A 16,304-nucleotide genomic window follows, 5' to 3' on the forward strand; every position below is an offset into this window, starting at 1 on the left:
CTAAATACAATCAATAAAAAATTCTGTACCGTTTCTGAAAAAAATCAAGTTTATCTTTACTATTCCTCTCTCTGATTCTGTCTTCATTCAGGAGTTGGGTGTCAGACTTTCATTGACTGTTAGATACAATATATCTTATAGGGGGGCTCCTTTTGCCTAGAAGATGTATTCACTCTATTAAAATCATGAGACATCATGTCTCTCTACATGCAGGATTTGTGTAAAAGGCAGTTATTTTGTTAGATTTTGTTTGTACTGCAATCAGTTATTTGAGTCAACTCTAATTCATCTGCTAGGAAAGGAGCCCCCTATAAGATCTGACACCCAACTGCTGCATGAAGACAGAATGAAGAGAAAGAAGCTGAGAGAGCGATAGTGAAGATAAACTTGAATATTTTCATAAACAATCAGTGTCGGGTGCCAGGGGCCCACCAGAAAAACTTAGACTGTGGGCCCACTTTCCAAACTATTATTCCTCCTCTCCAATTCTCCTAGTCTTTTATCTCTAGACTACTGTAACTCTCTTTTAATTGGCCTCCCCCTCCAGAGACTGTCACCTCTCCAGTCCATAATGAACACTGCTGCGAGGCTCATACACCTCAGCAACCACTCCTCCTCTGCCTCGCCATTCTGTCAATCCCTGCACTGGCTTCCGTTACCTTTCAGAATCAAATTCAAATTAATGACACTGACTTTCAAAGCACTTCACAACTCTGCTCCACCCTACATCTCTGAACTCATCTCTATATACTCACCCACTCGCTTACTACGCTCCTCTACTGACCTGCTACTCAACTCTTCTCTCATTACCTCCTCACATGCTCGCATTCAAGACTTTGCAAGGGCTGCACCCCTCCTCTGGAACGCTCTTCCACGGTCTGTCCGACTTTCTCCCAACCTTTCTGCTTTCAAAAAATCTCTGAAAACGCACTTCTTTCGAGAAGCCTACCCCCACTCTGCTTAACTACCAAACGCAATACCACATACAATACCACATTTCTCACCCACTTAATTCGATCTTGCCCACTCCCACACCTTGTGTATTACTCCCTTCCCTTTAGACTGTATGCCTATGCATAGGGCCTTCCTCACCTTTTTGTACCTGTATTGATTGTGATGTTTGTTACTCTATATATTCTATATATGTAATTCATGTGATGTAGTTGTATAATCACATTTACTTTACAGTGCTACGCAATATGTTGGCGCTATATAAATACATGTTAATAAAAAAAAAAAAAAATACATACTATACTCTATTCTTCCATTATTAAGACTCTTTTTCCCATAAAGAAATAAGGAATAACCATGAAATAGGCCATAAAGCAAGAGGACCTGCTGACACCTGGGCCCACTGGGAGTTTTCCTTGTATCCCAGTGGGCCAGTCCGACGCTGCAAACAATGCAGAATTTTTAATTGATTTTATTTGGAAAGTTTCTTATTTCGGTATGATGAAGCGTATATTAAATTTTCATTTCCTCTTTAACTACAGCTATGAAGTGACAGCTGAACCAAAAGTCCAGAATACAAATACCTTTTCTCAGAAACTGCTGAAGTAAATGTACATCATTGTTTTTTAAATTAGAACTTCATTAAATAATATGTTATTGGAATCTCAGAATGACAAAGCAGTTTGCAATGCCCCAACAATACATTCATAATGCTCTTCCAAAACAATAATTTTGTTAAATGTTTCTTGTTCCCATAGACCAGAGGTACTCAAAAAGTAGATTGGGATCTACCAGTTGACCTTTAGTTTATTGATAGGGTTGCCACCTTTTCTGGAAAAAAATACCGGGCGTCCTAAATATTTGTTTTTTCCCTATTAATAACATTGGGGTCAACCATCGCTTTTACCGGCCAGGCCCGTAAAATACCGGCCAGGTGGCAACCCTAGTTGGCGATCAGTAGACCTCAAGACACTGCCAACAAACAGCTTGTCCAACCCTACTGTTTCATGCTTTTCATTCAGACATTTATACTAAGGTTACATAAGAAATAAGTTGTTTCATAAATATAGTATTTACACACTTCATTTGTACAGCGAAGCAAAATATATGTTTGTTTTATATAGTTAATAAGTATTTTAGTGTGTGGACATAAATTTATTTCTATGTAACTTGCGGTTGCCACCTGGCTGGTATTTTAAAAAATGAATGCTGATCCCAATGTTAATAATAGGGAAAAAAGATAAATATTTAGGAAGGCCGGTATTTTTTTTTACCAGAAAAGGTGGCAACCCTAAATTGGCACTGCTTGTATTGGCAGCATTAAGTAACTGTCCGTTTATAGTATCAGCTTGCTGCTTTCACTCTATAGTCTAAATTGAAAAGGCTGAATGAAATGCAATTGTAAGGCTGCAATAATGAAAATTAAACATGGCAGGTTAGCTTTGTAACATACTGGTGCTCAAAATTCACAAGTGTCCCTGAAAACATGTTGGAAAAACATCTACTACACTTTGCTATTATCAGCAGGGAAACAGTACAGAGATTGTGAAGAATACACGAAGTAACGAATATTCTCTTTACAACAATTACAAAGCAAAAACGTGCCTCAGCACTACACATGCGCACAAGAATGCCTGGGAACTCCCACCCTCTGCCCTGTGACGTCACATAGCTTTCCGCTCCCGAATCCCCGCTGCTTCCGCTCAGAGAGAAACAAATAACCCAGTCCCCGTTATATACGAATATCTTTGCGCCCTGCTTCTCTCGTTCGCTTTTGCTACGCGCCCAAAATGGTTCGCAAGTTAAAGTACCACGAGCAGAAGCTGCTGAAAAAGGTAGACTTTATTAACTGGGAGGTGGATAATAACATCCACGAAGTCAAAGTGCTGCGAAAATACCATTTGGACAAGCGAGAAGACTATACTAAGTAAGTGTCGCGTAACTACATCAGAGCGCAATCATTGTTAGTTTCATTCAGATCGCTGGTTCGCAGTGAGTGTGTTAATCATTTCTGCTTACACGTGTGAAACGGGCGCAGCCATGACACTTTTACCATGGCAACAGTGACCTACTTCCGGAACATAGAAAACATGGCTGTCTTGTTATAGAAATGATTATAAAATAAGCTGAATAAAACGCATGAAACCAGAGACACTTGAAAATGGAATAAGGAATTTTGTACAATTGCATTATATTGTAAAGCCAGTGTGATCCCTCTAGGAGAGAAAAATGATTTTTGTTTATAGAAGGTTTCCTAATTTTTCAAACTACTTAAAAACAAAATGATTTATCTGTCAATGACAATTGAGAAGTAAGGTATTAATCTAAATACATGCATGTTAATGTGACCATGCCTTAGATGTATTAACTCTTCTTTGCTGAAATACATTAAGGAGCTGATCTCTTCTGTTAATATTCTGTCAATTATCTTTTGCTTGTGCACATCTTGCAAAGGTAAAAAGATTTTTCTGTTTAAATGTATACTATTGCTGAGCTTTGTACTTTACTGCTTGGGTTGTTGCCTGATAGTATTTAACTGGTCTGGTCTGTAAAAATGATGCTTGGTGGGTTTACTTGTCCTTTAAATAATACAAAAAACTATAAAATCCACATCAGATTACATGACAACACATGACCCAGTGCAGTCTGAATATTCTGATTATTAATCAGTCTTGCTGAATCGGCTTCTGGCAGATTATTTGACTTGTGCTGTTTTGATAATTTATGACGATCCCTTAGATGCCCAGACCACACTGAGCATGTGCACAGTCTTGAGCTTACAAAGATGTATAACAAAGTTACAAGATGACAGCCCCCGTGGCCAACTTTGAAAGCATAAATCATTTGTTTGATTAGGCTTTGTGGTGTTGTAAGTTCATGCTTATATTTAGTATACAAAATACAGCATTTCTAGCCTTATTCTATTTTAGACTTTCCTTGTCCTTTAATTGGAAGGGGAGGACAGTATTGTTTTCCAGGTAAGGTGGCAACCCTTGTAACTGCAGATCCTCAAATGATTCATGATCTCCAGTAGTCATTTGCATCCACATTGACTGCCACGGGTTAGGTTGCCACCAGTGACTGCCAGTAAAAATAATGTTTGGTGCCATTAGGTTTTAGGATTATGGCATGGGAACTGGTAGTGAGTTAATATCTACTGCCTAGCATAAATTGTACTTTAAAGGGTTTGTTCACCTTCCAAACACTTTTTCAAGTTCAGTTGTTTTCAGATTGTTCACCAGAAATAAAGACTTTTTCCAATTACTTTCCATTATTTATTTTTTTACTGTTTTTTAAAATTTAAATTTAAAGTTTAATGTCCCACTTTGGTGTTTCAGTCTGGCAAATCTAAGGGCTTTAGCACACGGGCAGATTTGGGCAGATTTAGTCGCCTGGCGACTAATTGCCTCTTCTTCTGGACGGCAATCTCCCCGAACTGCCTTCCGCCTGCTAAAATGAAAAATCGCCTGCAGCAATGCACTCGCTGCGCTTTGATTTCCAAAGTCGCCCGAAGTTGCCTCACGAGGCAGGGGGTAGGCAGATTGTCGCCCCGAAGAAGAGACCATTAGTCGCCAGGCGACTAAATCTCCCCGAATCTGCCCATGTGCTAAAGCCCTTAACTTACAATTTTGCAACATTTAGTTGATACATTTCTCAGCAGCATCTCTGGAGTATTAGCAACTATTGTATCAATTCTAACAGCTGCCTGTATGAAATCCAGAAATTCTGCTGAGCAGGGACAAAGAAATCTATTAACTAATTGTATCAATTTAGAACAGTTTACAGGATCGGTACCCTGCTCCCAGTGCTGCTTTAGAAGGTGGCAAATAACACTTTACACTTGAATATAAGAAATGCATAGAAAATAGGAAGTAATTGTCTTTATTTCTGGTGAACTGAAAACGACTAGTTGTTTGAAGGTGAACAACCCTTTAAAGGAGAACTAGGTAGAGAAGTAGGGTAGAAATGTTATACATTCTGTTTTGGGCTTCTAAATCAGCCAATGGTAACCAAAGCCCTTTAGCAGAGAGGGGAGATTTGTAGCCTGTGATTATTTATGAGCGAGCTTGGGCGACAAATCTTCCGAAAATGCCTATCCATAGAAAATAATTGAATTCAGTGGTGGTATGACCAACATATGGCTAAGCCGCCCAAAGTTGCCCCTGGAGAAAACTTTGGACGACTCAGCAAATATGTTGGTCATACCGTAAGCAATTTCAATTATTTTCTGTGGAGATGCATTTTCGAGAGGTTTGTCGCCCATGCTTGCTCATAAATAATTGCAGGCGACATCTCCCCGTGCCACTGCTCTTAAAGGAGAACTAACCCCCCATACCAAAAGCCCCCCTAAATTTTCTGGCATTGCCCCCCTCCCCTCTGCGCGATGTGTATTATTAAAAAAAAAACCAACGTGACCCTTAAATACAGGGCCGCACAGCAGAGCTCCCGGTCGCCAGCTTCTGTTGCTTCTTATTGTCTTTGGGTCTCTTCATCAACACGAAAAATTGCGTACCAAGGCAACTGGTCATTAAGTCTGTTGGACAGGTTAGAAAATTTCTGTCGGATAAATAAATGACGATTCTTCAATCTTCACATATCTTGCTATCTCATTTGTCCTGTAGATACAACAAACTCAGCAGAAATATCCGAGAACTTGCCCAGAAAATTAGAGACCTGGATGAAAAAGATCAATTTCGTATCCAAAGTACTTCAAAGGTCCTAGAGAAACTGTGAGTAGAAAAATAAATTTTATTGGACTAAATGGCTAGGTTACAAATTCAAATATATCTTCTATGCAGGTATAGGTTTCTGTCCATTTACTGGTTGCTACCAATACTCTATATCTTGTCTCGTTAAATAGGGATGTGTGTTAATATTTTAATGAAGTACATATTTTTGATTTGAGCTTCCATTTGGCCCTAACATATTTTGTAATATATGCACTTGCAATTCCAGGGTAGAACAATGGGTTCATTCACCACTTTTTTATACCTGAATGTAAAAATCGTTCGACTATTCGACCATTCGATAGTCGAAGTACTGTCTCTTTAAAAAAAACTTCGACCCCCTACTTCGGCAAGTAAAACCTACCGAGGTGCAATGTTGGCCTATAGGGAAGGTCCCCATAGGCTTTCTAAGCTTTTTGGTCATAGAAAAATCGTTCGAAGGATTCAATCGATCGAACGATTTTTCGTTCGATCGAACTAATTGCGGTAAATCCTTTGACTTCGTATTCGAAGTCGAAGGATTTACCTTCGGCAGTCGAATATCGAGGGTTAATTAACCCTCGATATATATCTATATACATATCTTCCACTCACTTTTGGGAGCCAATTCTAGCATATTGCGATGGAAGCAGCTTGATCTTTGAATAGTAGATGGCGTCATTCAGTACTAGGACTGATACAGCAAGTGAAAAAGGCCCTAATCAATAGCGCTTACAATCTAAAAGGAAAGGTGGTATGAGGCAGAAGGTGGGGGGAATGGGCAAGATCAGGAGTCTGCAAAGTAAGAGATGTATAATTGAAAATTATACTTGGCAAGTGGCAGTGGTATATAGTGTATACAGAAGGGATATTGGGCTGCTTGAATCTGTACATAGCCACTTCTTGCTTTTATTGTCATTGTGAGGCTTAATTAGATGACAGAAATGGTGATAACTGTTGTTACTCATGAAGGTAATGAACTCCAGATGACTTGTTCCTCTTTCCAGAGAGATAAGATATTGCCTACAAATTCCTGTCAGTATTTGTAGTGTTTATTTCTGTTATATGCAGCTGTTAGAAGAGCAAACAGTAGGGATTTACAATGTCATCTCCTAAGGCCAATACCACTGCCCACTCACTGTGCTAACCTTCTAATTTATGATCATCGTAACTCAGGTGCTTGTCTGGATACTAATTAAAGCTCGTTTCTGTACAGAAGCTTGTCCTACCCTACATAATCACATCCCTATTTCATCGTGGGAAATTGGATGCGATTAGGACACATGATACAGCCATTCCAATGAAAATGTCATCTGTGAGAATGGATTGGCTTTAATAAACTAAGTATGCCATGGGAAAATCTTTAAATTGCACAAGGACTCGTTAATTATTTTTGTGTGTGTGCATATATTTTTTGTTTTTGTATATATTTTTATTAAATTAGCAAAATATACCACACAGTTCTTAGCATCAAATCAAAAGTGTTTTTTTGTTATAAATGCAACATCACATGAAGTGACCTTCCATATTTTGCTTTAAGTTTTGGGACAATATTATGTTAGGTGTTTTGCTAGCAGCTATTAAAACTTTAGTATTTCTCTGTCACTACCGATTTTAATACCATAGAACACATGACAGGATAAATGCATTGACTACATGATATATAAGGGCTCTTACAGACGAGCGTTTTTACCTGCGATCCCCTGCGTTCCGTTTTTCTGCGTTCAGCCGCAGGGGAGCGCAGGGATAGATGCATTACATTGTTTCCAATGGGGCTGTACTCACACAGGCGCCTGTAGGCGCTGAACGCAGGTTGAGACGCAACATGCTGCATTTTTCCTGCGTTCGGCGCCTACACGCGCCTGTGTGAGTACAGCCCCATTGGAAAAAATGTAATGCGTCTATCCCTGCACTCCCCTGCAGCTGAACGCAGAAAAACGGAACGCAGGGGAGCGCAGGTAAAAACGCTCGTCTGTAAGAGCCCTAATACTTTATAGCCCTAATTTCCTTTATAGTACACATGCACAAAATAAATACCCACTAGATTCTGGTGGTCATTCTAGGCAGTATCCCATATTACAGAATCTGGCAAGGCATAATAATATGCATATGGATATAGCACCCAGAGCTGGCAACGTGCTGGTTATAGGGGGAATTGTGCAGCGCACTGCAGAGCTTTTTCTCAAGCTGAAAATGATTTGCTTGAACCATTGTTTATCCATTGCTGTTGACATTACTAAATGTGTCTGTGATGCACATATTGGATTTTTGCTGGAGAAGCTAGAAAACACGGGGACTGAGGCATTGTGACGCTAGACCAGAGAATTTAGTCAAAAATCAGGTAACTGCTGGGAAAATAGCAGTGGTTGATAGGTCTGCGCACCCCAATTAATTTTTTTTTTGTGTGATGGCACCATTATCTGTTTGCGTTCTTCTTATTGTGATTGATGTCACCTATTAACCAAAATTTAAAATACAGTTTGGGAAGAACTGGAGTACAAATGGAGGTAATTAAAAAGCAATATAAATGAAGGCTGGGAAATTGCGTAGTAAAGTTTGATTTGCAACATTATAAAATTGTAATTGAGATTGTATTGAATGTTATGGTACAGATAAAATCAATGTTTCATAAATCTATTGGATCTTTTAGCATACTCTTGGTTTTCGTAACATGTCCTTTATTTAGGCTTTATGAAATAATGATAGTGCTTACTTCTAATCTAGAGTTACGTTTGTCCTAAGAGCTACAAAAGAAATGTAAAAACTCTGCTCTAGGTTACTATGGGCTTTAAAACGCGGGCGTATAAAAGGCACTGAAGGGTTGTAAACTCAAATAGAACATTTTTAATTATGAAAGCAACCTGAACATCTGTAATTATGATTGATGAATAATTAGATATTGAACATATTTGCTTATAAATAGCAGTTTCTCTCTGTCCTTTGCTTCAGTGGTACATGTCAGAACAATAGTTCAGGGAATAGAAATGCATCAATAGGCTATTTTCTTCCAGCATATAGTTTATTCCCCATAATGCCTTGCACACCTTTGTGATTCTTATTCTTTAGACGGCTGTCAATCACAGAACTTAAAGGCATATTGGAATTGCAGGCATAACTATTGCTACATTAGTTCAGTGGTGGATAGAGTGGAACCAGCAGTGCAGATAGCAATTAACAGACCGATACAGTTTTCAGTAGTTAATTACAAATAACTTCAAACGGGTTGATCACCTTTTGCATAGTATGACTAAAGTAGTAGTACTTTGCAAAAGATGCATTTTCAGCAGTATAATAATTAAATATTAGCTTTATTTTCCATATGTAATGGCCTATTGCTTCTTCACATAAAATTTTCAGAAATTGGATTAGCGCTATGCAAATAGTTAGTCCTAATCCACCCTCGTGTCCTGCCTCTCTCCCTGCTTCTGATCTCTGCACTGTCCACAAAATGGCTCCTGCCTGCTTGTTATATTTATGAATTCCCATAATTAAAGTTCATTTTGCTTGGCTAATGGGAAAAAATAGGATTCTGAATAAATTTGTTGGGTGACGGGTCCCCTTTAACCTCATAACATTGTAGACCTTTTATAATAACTATATATAACCTTTTATAATAACTATAATAAGTTACATCTGCACTATTGTTCTCTGCTTCATGTAGTTAAAGGAGGCCTCTAGCGATCAGTCCATTACAAGCTTATTGAGCCTCGCATTGAATCACCTTTGTGTCAAGGTTGGACTTGTTGCTTGCTTCTTACCCTCGGGAGACACATTCAACAGTTTAAGTGCAAATTGAAGTCCTTCAGATCTCCTAATTGATTTTCATTATACATTACCATGGCAACAGGAAAAACACCTGTCTCTTAATATCACTATCATTTTTCTTATTTCAGTGTTGGTCCAAAGTGATTTTGTAAAAGTATTGTATTCAACGTCTGTCTTATTTACTCTTGAATCATAAAGTAGATAATCAATGATTGCTCATTATATGGTATTACAAAGTTCTGGAAACAGAAGCCACTTTTAGTTTGAAGAAAAGTAAAGTATAATAAAAAAAAAAATTACCTAAAGCTTGAATATAACACTACTGTCAGATGTACTATAAAATGTTTTCCAATTTCATACCTTTTGTCTGGGTATCAAATGCTTGCTCCTGACTTGCCCTAGAAAATGAAAGTTGCCATTGCACAGATAAGGGTGTACTGTACTCATTTAATTTTGGGAACCAAAAGAGTGTTGCAACAATAAATTCTTGTTCAGATCATGCCATCACTCTTAGGGGCAGATTTCTAAAAAATGTAATTAGATTTTTTCCATCATTCAAATTTTTTTTTATACCCAAACTCACACATTTGAGTTATTTGAAAACATGAATGTCTGGTATTTGTTTAGCAAAACAACTTGAAAATTCGAATGTAAAAATTTGCCATCCAAAAGCTGGCAACGTCATGTAGAAGTCAATCGGAGCTGTCCTAGGCAAAGCTTTTTTTGTTGATTTGAGGGTTTTTATCCAAAATCTCTATCGACGTGAGTTTTTCCGGGACATGGACGAGATTGTTAATTTTTTTTTCCCTTCATTTTTGATTTGAGTTTTTGACATTCGGATTTTTTCATAAATACCCAAACATTTCAAATTTGAGTTTATCCAAGGTAGAAAAACCCTCACACAACTCACCATGCTAAAACATATATTGTTTTAATCTTGTACTTCCATTAAAGTAACATAGTAATATAGTAAGTTAGGTTGAAAAAAGACACACATCCATAAAGTTCAACCTTTTAACTTTTTTTAACCTGCTTAACTGCTAGTTGATCCAGAGGAAGGCAAACCCCCCATTTGAAGCCTCTCCAATTTGCCTCAGAGGGGAAACTTGTACTATGAACTATCTCCCATAACCCTGTATTCCCTCACTTGCTAAAAAGCCATCCAACCCCTTCTTAAAGCTATCTAATGTATCGGCCTGTACAACTGATTCAGGGAGAGAATTCCACATCTTCACAGCTCTCACTGTAAAAAACCCCTTCCCTTTATGTAGGTGGAACCTCTTTTCTTCTAATCGGAATGGTTGACCTTGTGTCAGCTGGAAAGACCTACTGGTAAATAAAGTATTAGAGAATTATATACCACTACACTAAAATGCCAGCCACGTGACAATCCAGCTGCCTTGGCAAAATGGTGTTGATGATTCCTCACAGCCTGAGCAATTAAACATTTTGCCAATAAGGGCTTTCACTTTTGCAGTTTTCTGCATTATATCATTTTGTTCTTAAAATTGTATTTGAATAGCCCTTTTGTACAGACAAAATGGATAAATAGTAAGATCATTTTATTCTATTGTTTTTCACCTGAAACTATTTAATGGCAAGGCCGCATTTATTTCTAGAACCAGTTGTGCAGACTCCGAGACAGACGGCTAATGTGCAAAGCAGGTGTTGTTATAGACTGTAATTTAATAAATCTGAGTAAAACGTTTTATCCATCATCCTCTGAGTCACCCGCTCTGCGCTTCTTCCAGAGTGAAAACGATATAACATCTGATGTTCGCATTACTTCGGTTAATAGTTTTGTATGATGTGAATTGCACTTGTTTGGGTTCCACTCCACATTTTGCCAGAGGTGATGCTATTCCGGTCAGGCTGCTGGCGTAAAAGGTGCACTTCTCTCAATTGAAGCAGGAACCCAGCCTGGTTTCTGTCTCAGCCCAAATCTTATTTAGTCTGAGTGTGTCATGAATATTGCTTGAATAATGCTATTTGTGGTTCTGTTCTATATTCTGTGCTATAGATTTGAAGTCACTTTTTCATCTTGTCTGCCAGCAAAACTAGACTGGAAGTTCTACTGGGCAGTGGGTGTGTCTGCCACAAATATGCATTAAGAGCTGCCTAAACTCTGTGTGCCATATAAAAAAATTAAAGATTATCTGAAAGTAATTTTAACCATGTTTCTGCATGTTGGAGCTTTACAAGCAAACAGTAGTATAAAAAATTATATCCCATCACTCCCCCCCCCCAGACCTAGGTGTTTTAACATATTGTAAAATGATTATATTTCAGAAGCGTTGGCTGGTGTTCAGGAAGGGAATCTTGCTGGTTTTTTTTTATAATTTTTTTTAGATGAAGAGGTGGATGAGACAAAGAAACAGCAGAGTAGTGCTCTCTGTAAAAATTTGACATTTGTATTTAATTTTGCCATTTAGGTGGACATATGTATCCGGACAAATAAAGACTTGTTTGGCTTTGTTTAGGTCAGCGACCAAATGAACAAGCCTGTTAATGCAGCTACATGTGGCTATTTTTACATTCAGTCATTCAGTTACGTGACTTGGCATTAGGTATTAGGCAGATGGTGAAAATGCATTTTTAATTTTCACCAATTGGCCCAACGAAGAAGCAAAAGGGGCAATAGTCCCTTGTCACTTCCAGATAGCCCATAGCATGTGGGAGGTATCTACTGATTCAATTTCCACCCTAGGTAGGCAGCTTAGAAATGGAAATTTAGGTGAATGATATTGGAGCAAACTATCTAAACAAATGTGTGTTTAGTGTTCCAAGGATTGTAGCCATGTATAATGTACATAAATGGGGCAAATGGTAACTACACAGAATACACTGGTACTATTATTTGTACTACAGTTAAAGAAAAAGTAAACTTTGTATCTCTAATATTACTCCAAACAGCCCTCCAGAATAACATATGTTTTATGCATTCAGATTTATTTCATTTCTCTATAACAGCCAGATCAACTGCAGCTCTTTTAGTTACTTCCTTGTCTAGCGTGAAGCTCCACCCTCTATTGTTTTCTCTCTGACTATGAGGATCTCAAAGAGGTGCCTACTGGAAACACTCACTGCCTCTGCTCCAATGGAAACCAGCCATGCATGAGCTGTTCTATCTCTTTGTGGTCTTCATAGTCGGAGAGAGAAGTGTTCAGTAAGCAAAATGAGGCAGAGCTTCACATTAGACAAGGAACTGACTAAGTGTTGCAGTTGAGCTGGCTACAATAGAGAAATGAAATAAATATGAATGCAGGGAGAAAGTTATGCTATTCTGGGGTTGTTTATAGTAATTTTAGAGGATTTTTATCTTGTGTTGGAACATCTTTCTCTGAACTCATTATATCCATCGGTAATGTGGATTGGTCTTTTGTCTTATACCATCTGCTGGCTAGTAAGTGTAGACATTTTGTTTCAAATCAGCAGACTATATATTTCTGTACAGTACTGATGTCATGTTATTGCTTCAGTAATATGTTATGGGTTCAAAAAAGATAAGTGAGGCAACTGACTGCATAAATGAAGGGTTATTATATGGAAATATTTGCAGATTTTTTCCTTCAGCTATACTATGTTCATCTTTCCATCACCAGTCATTTTAACTTTTGCCTTTCACATCTTTGTTGCAATAATCTGTTCAGTTGGTCTCTGGCTTTAGTTATTTCTTGATGCTAGTTAGTGGCTTGCTTATCAGAGTCTTCTGCAATTAGTACATTGTTTTACCATTATACTGTATCTGTAATGTCATTTCTGTGAAACATTTTCATCACTGTTTTTTAATTATTTTTCTTCTTGAAGTACAGTTCTGATGCTTCTTTAGCCTTGTTATTGCCAAAAATATTTTATATTGTGCTGTAGTATACAAGACTATGCTGTCAGGGGTCATTTATCATTTCATGGCCTGAGCCAGCTGCCTACACAAATGAAGACAAGTCTTGAACTCTAATTGGAAAAGGGAATGGACATATTTTTGACAGTAGTAAGGAACACACAGCAGGGTTTTTTTTCTTGCAAATGCAGTTATTCCATAACTTGACACAGGCAGTTGGACAAGCCTCCTAAATGACATAATGCCATGAAACTTAGTTAGAGCTTAGGTACGACTAAAGGTGGCCATACACGGAGAGATCCGCTTGCTTGGCAATGTCGCCAAACAAGCAGATCTCTCCCCGAAATGCCCACCCTAGGGCCCAATGATCGGATCCTAACAATGGCTAACGGGCGGTCGGATCGCGGGACCGCATCAATAAACAGATGCGACCGCGGTCCGACGGGATATTTAGTCCCGTCCGATCGACATCTAGCTGACTTCCGGCCAGATATCGATCGGGGAAGCCCGTCAAAGGGCCCCATACATGGGCCAATAAGCTGCCGACTCGGTCTGTCGGCAGCTTTTATTGGTCCGTGTATGCCAACCTTAAGACTCTAAGCTAAGTCTGTGACAGTCATTCAACAAGATTCCCCCCATCTCAGTGGGGTACCTTTATAACTCTGAGACCCTTTTTTTTTTTTTTTTTTTTTTTTTTTTTTTACATTTTAATGCTGACCAGTTAGCCATTGTGACGTGTTGTGACATTGAAATGTTAGGTAACCATAGCACTATAAAAAAAACTTTGTTTAATGTATTAAATAGAATAGTTACCTAAAAGCTTCTTGTAGTATTATGTAAGAAGTTTGCTCCATGCATACATATTCTTTAAAGGGGTTGTTGTTTTCAGATTGTTCACCAGAAATAAGGACACTTTTTTTTTTTTAATTGCTTCCCATCTTTTTTTTTAATTTTTTTTTTTTTTTTATAGTTTTTCCAAAATTAAAGTTTAAAGGAGAATTCAACCCCTTATTTAAAAAACCCCTACATGGACCATCCTCTCCCTCCCTAGCTGCTACCCCAGATAAATGCCCCTAACTTTTTACTTACCCCTTGGTGCAAATCCAGGGCATCGTAGTTCACGGCAGCCATCTTCTTTACTTCTGTAATTTTGGGGAGTAAGTGCCGTACGGGCGCATTTGGAGCAGTCTGCCGGTCCTGAACAACTGTGCATGCCCCAAAAGTCGCGGAAATTGCCGAAGTGCCAGAAGAAGACCTGAAGTTTACTGAAGAAGAAGATGGCTGCCGTGAACTCCCGTTGCCCTGAATCTGCACTGAGGTGTAAGTAAAAAGTTAGGTGCATTTACCCAGGGTAGCACCTCGGCTGGGGGGGGGATCTATGTAGGGTATGGGTTTATTTAATAAGGAGTTAAATTTTAATGTTTGTCTCTCTGCCGATTCTGAACTGTTAAAGTTTTCTACATTAGTTCCATCAGTGAAATGTTAGCAACTATTGTATACCAATTCTAACTGCTGCCTTTAAAGGGGAACTTCGGCTTTCAAACCAAAATTTGATAAAGAGGCCCACATAACACAGAAACACCTAATATACCCATCACAGTTATCGGTTTCTTCAAAAAGTATAAATAAATGCCATTTTCTATGCTGAAATCCAGCTGTTTAACAGTTCTTCTCTTTCTGCATCATTTGAAATCCTGGCCTGGAAGAAGGGAATAAACACAAATTGTAACAAATTCTCCACAGTTTACAGACAGCATGCAGGAACTACATACGCCACAATGCATTGCACTGTGATGTTCTGTTTCTTATTGAAATCACATGTGAAAAGAGTCTTTATTTTTGGTCTGCTATCTGAAAACAACTCAACTGAAAAAAGTGTTGGAAGGTAAACAAACAACCCCTTTACATATTCTGAAAGGGAACATCAGCATTTGCAAACAAATACCTGCACCCTGTAACCTCTCTATTTTTAATTGAGGAAATGGCTAACTTTTCAGTTCCATATTTCTACTTTTCTCTTTAATGTTATATTGCTCAGATTCCTCTTGGCAAAAGCTGTGACCTTGAAGTGGCTTTCATGACCACTGTAATTGTAATTAGAATGTGTGCGCCCTTCACTCTTACTAAGCTAAGAAGCCTGATTCAGTTCAAATCTGACTTTTTAAATTCCAGATGGAAAAAAAGCACAATAGATGAAAAATGAAGAACACCTGGACGATATTTTGCGGGTTTCATAGATTTTTTCCATGCCATCAAATCCAAGTTTAAGGGAAACTTTGTTGAAATTGGCTCTCTGATGAGAATCCAAGAATATTGCTGTTCAAATATGAGGGATACAATGAGCACATTGAAAGAGCTATGAGCTAGGGGTTGAATAATGTTATCATAAAAATGGTTTATTTGTGCTATAATTCAAATGAATTATATTATAGGAGCCCTGAACAAAGAACTACTTTCTAGAGGAGCACTCTGGAATATGTAGGTCTGTTCCATTTTAGTCCATGATTACTTTTAAATCCTGCCAAAGCCTATTACGGTTTTTCCTATGCAGTTGTGTAAGTCTTGATACAGAGAGTGGCCCAATTTGTTGAAAAGTAATCTGGACGTTGAGTTTCCTGCTTTGTATATTCTTGTATGGTTTATTTGTAATAGGCAATAAAATGTTCCACAGTTAAAATTAGGATTCTGTTTTATTTTGACAAACTTGTAGCAAGTTTCGAGTAATTGTCCATTGTGACCTAAGGCACAGCAAATAATTTATAAAAATAAATTAACATACAATAACAATATATCCTACTGAGCATTTATAGAATAATAAAGGGATGTAAAAGCCATTTACAAAGATGGTAACATCTCCCTGGAATATCTTGGTCATGTCATGAAACCTGCATGCATAACAGTGGAAAATAGCAGCAAGTCACATAAGTAGAAGCAATGTACCTCCAGGCAAACTGAAAACGAGAGAAAACCTGAGAATTTTCCCTTATAGGTTTTATGATCACCTTTATTTTTTTCTATTGCATAATTCTTTCTTAAATAAGACA

General features: G+C 38.1%; 1 protein-coding gene across 1 annotated transcript in view; it reads left to right on the forward strand.

The window, feature by feature from the left end:
• The first annotated feature begins 2,599 nt into the window (after positions 1–2,599).
• imp3.S (IMP3, U3 small nucleolar ribonucleoprotein S homeolog) overlaps positions 2,600–16,304 on the forward strand; it is a 52,540-nt gene continuing 38,835 nt past the window's right edge. Inside the window, exons 1-2 of the mRNA XM_018261162.2 lie at positions 2,600–2,878; positions 5,574–5,681. Of these exons, the coding sequence (XP_018116651.1) occupies positions 2,742–2,878; positions 5,574–5,681 (245 nt within the window). The 5' untranslated portion in view covers positions 2,600–2,741. The remainder of the gene's footprint in view (positions 2,879–5,573; positions 5,682–16,304) is intronic.

Source organism: Xenopus laevis, chromosome 4S, assembly GCF_017654675.1.
Source record: "Xenopus laevis strain J_2021 chromosome 4S, Xenopus_laevis_v10.1, whole genome shotgun sequence".
Lineage (NCBI taxonomy): Eukaryota > Metazoa > Chordata > Amphibia > Anura > Pipidae > Xenopus > Xenopus laevis.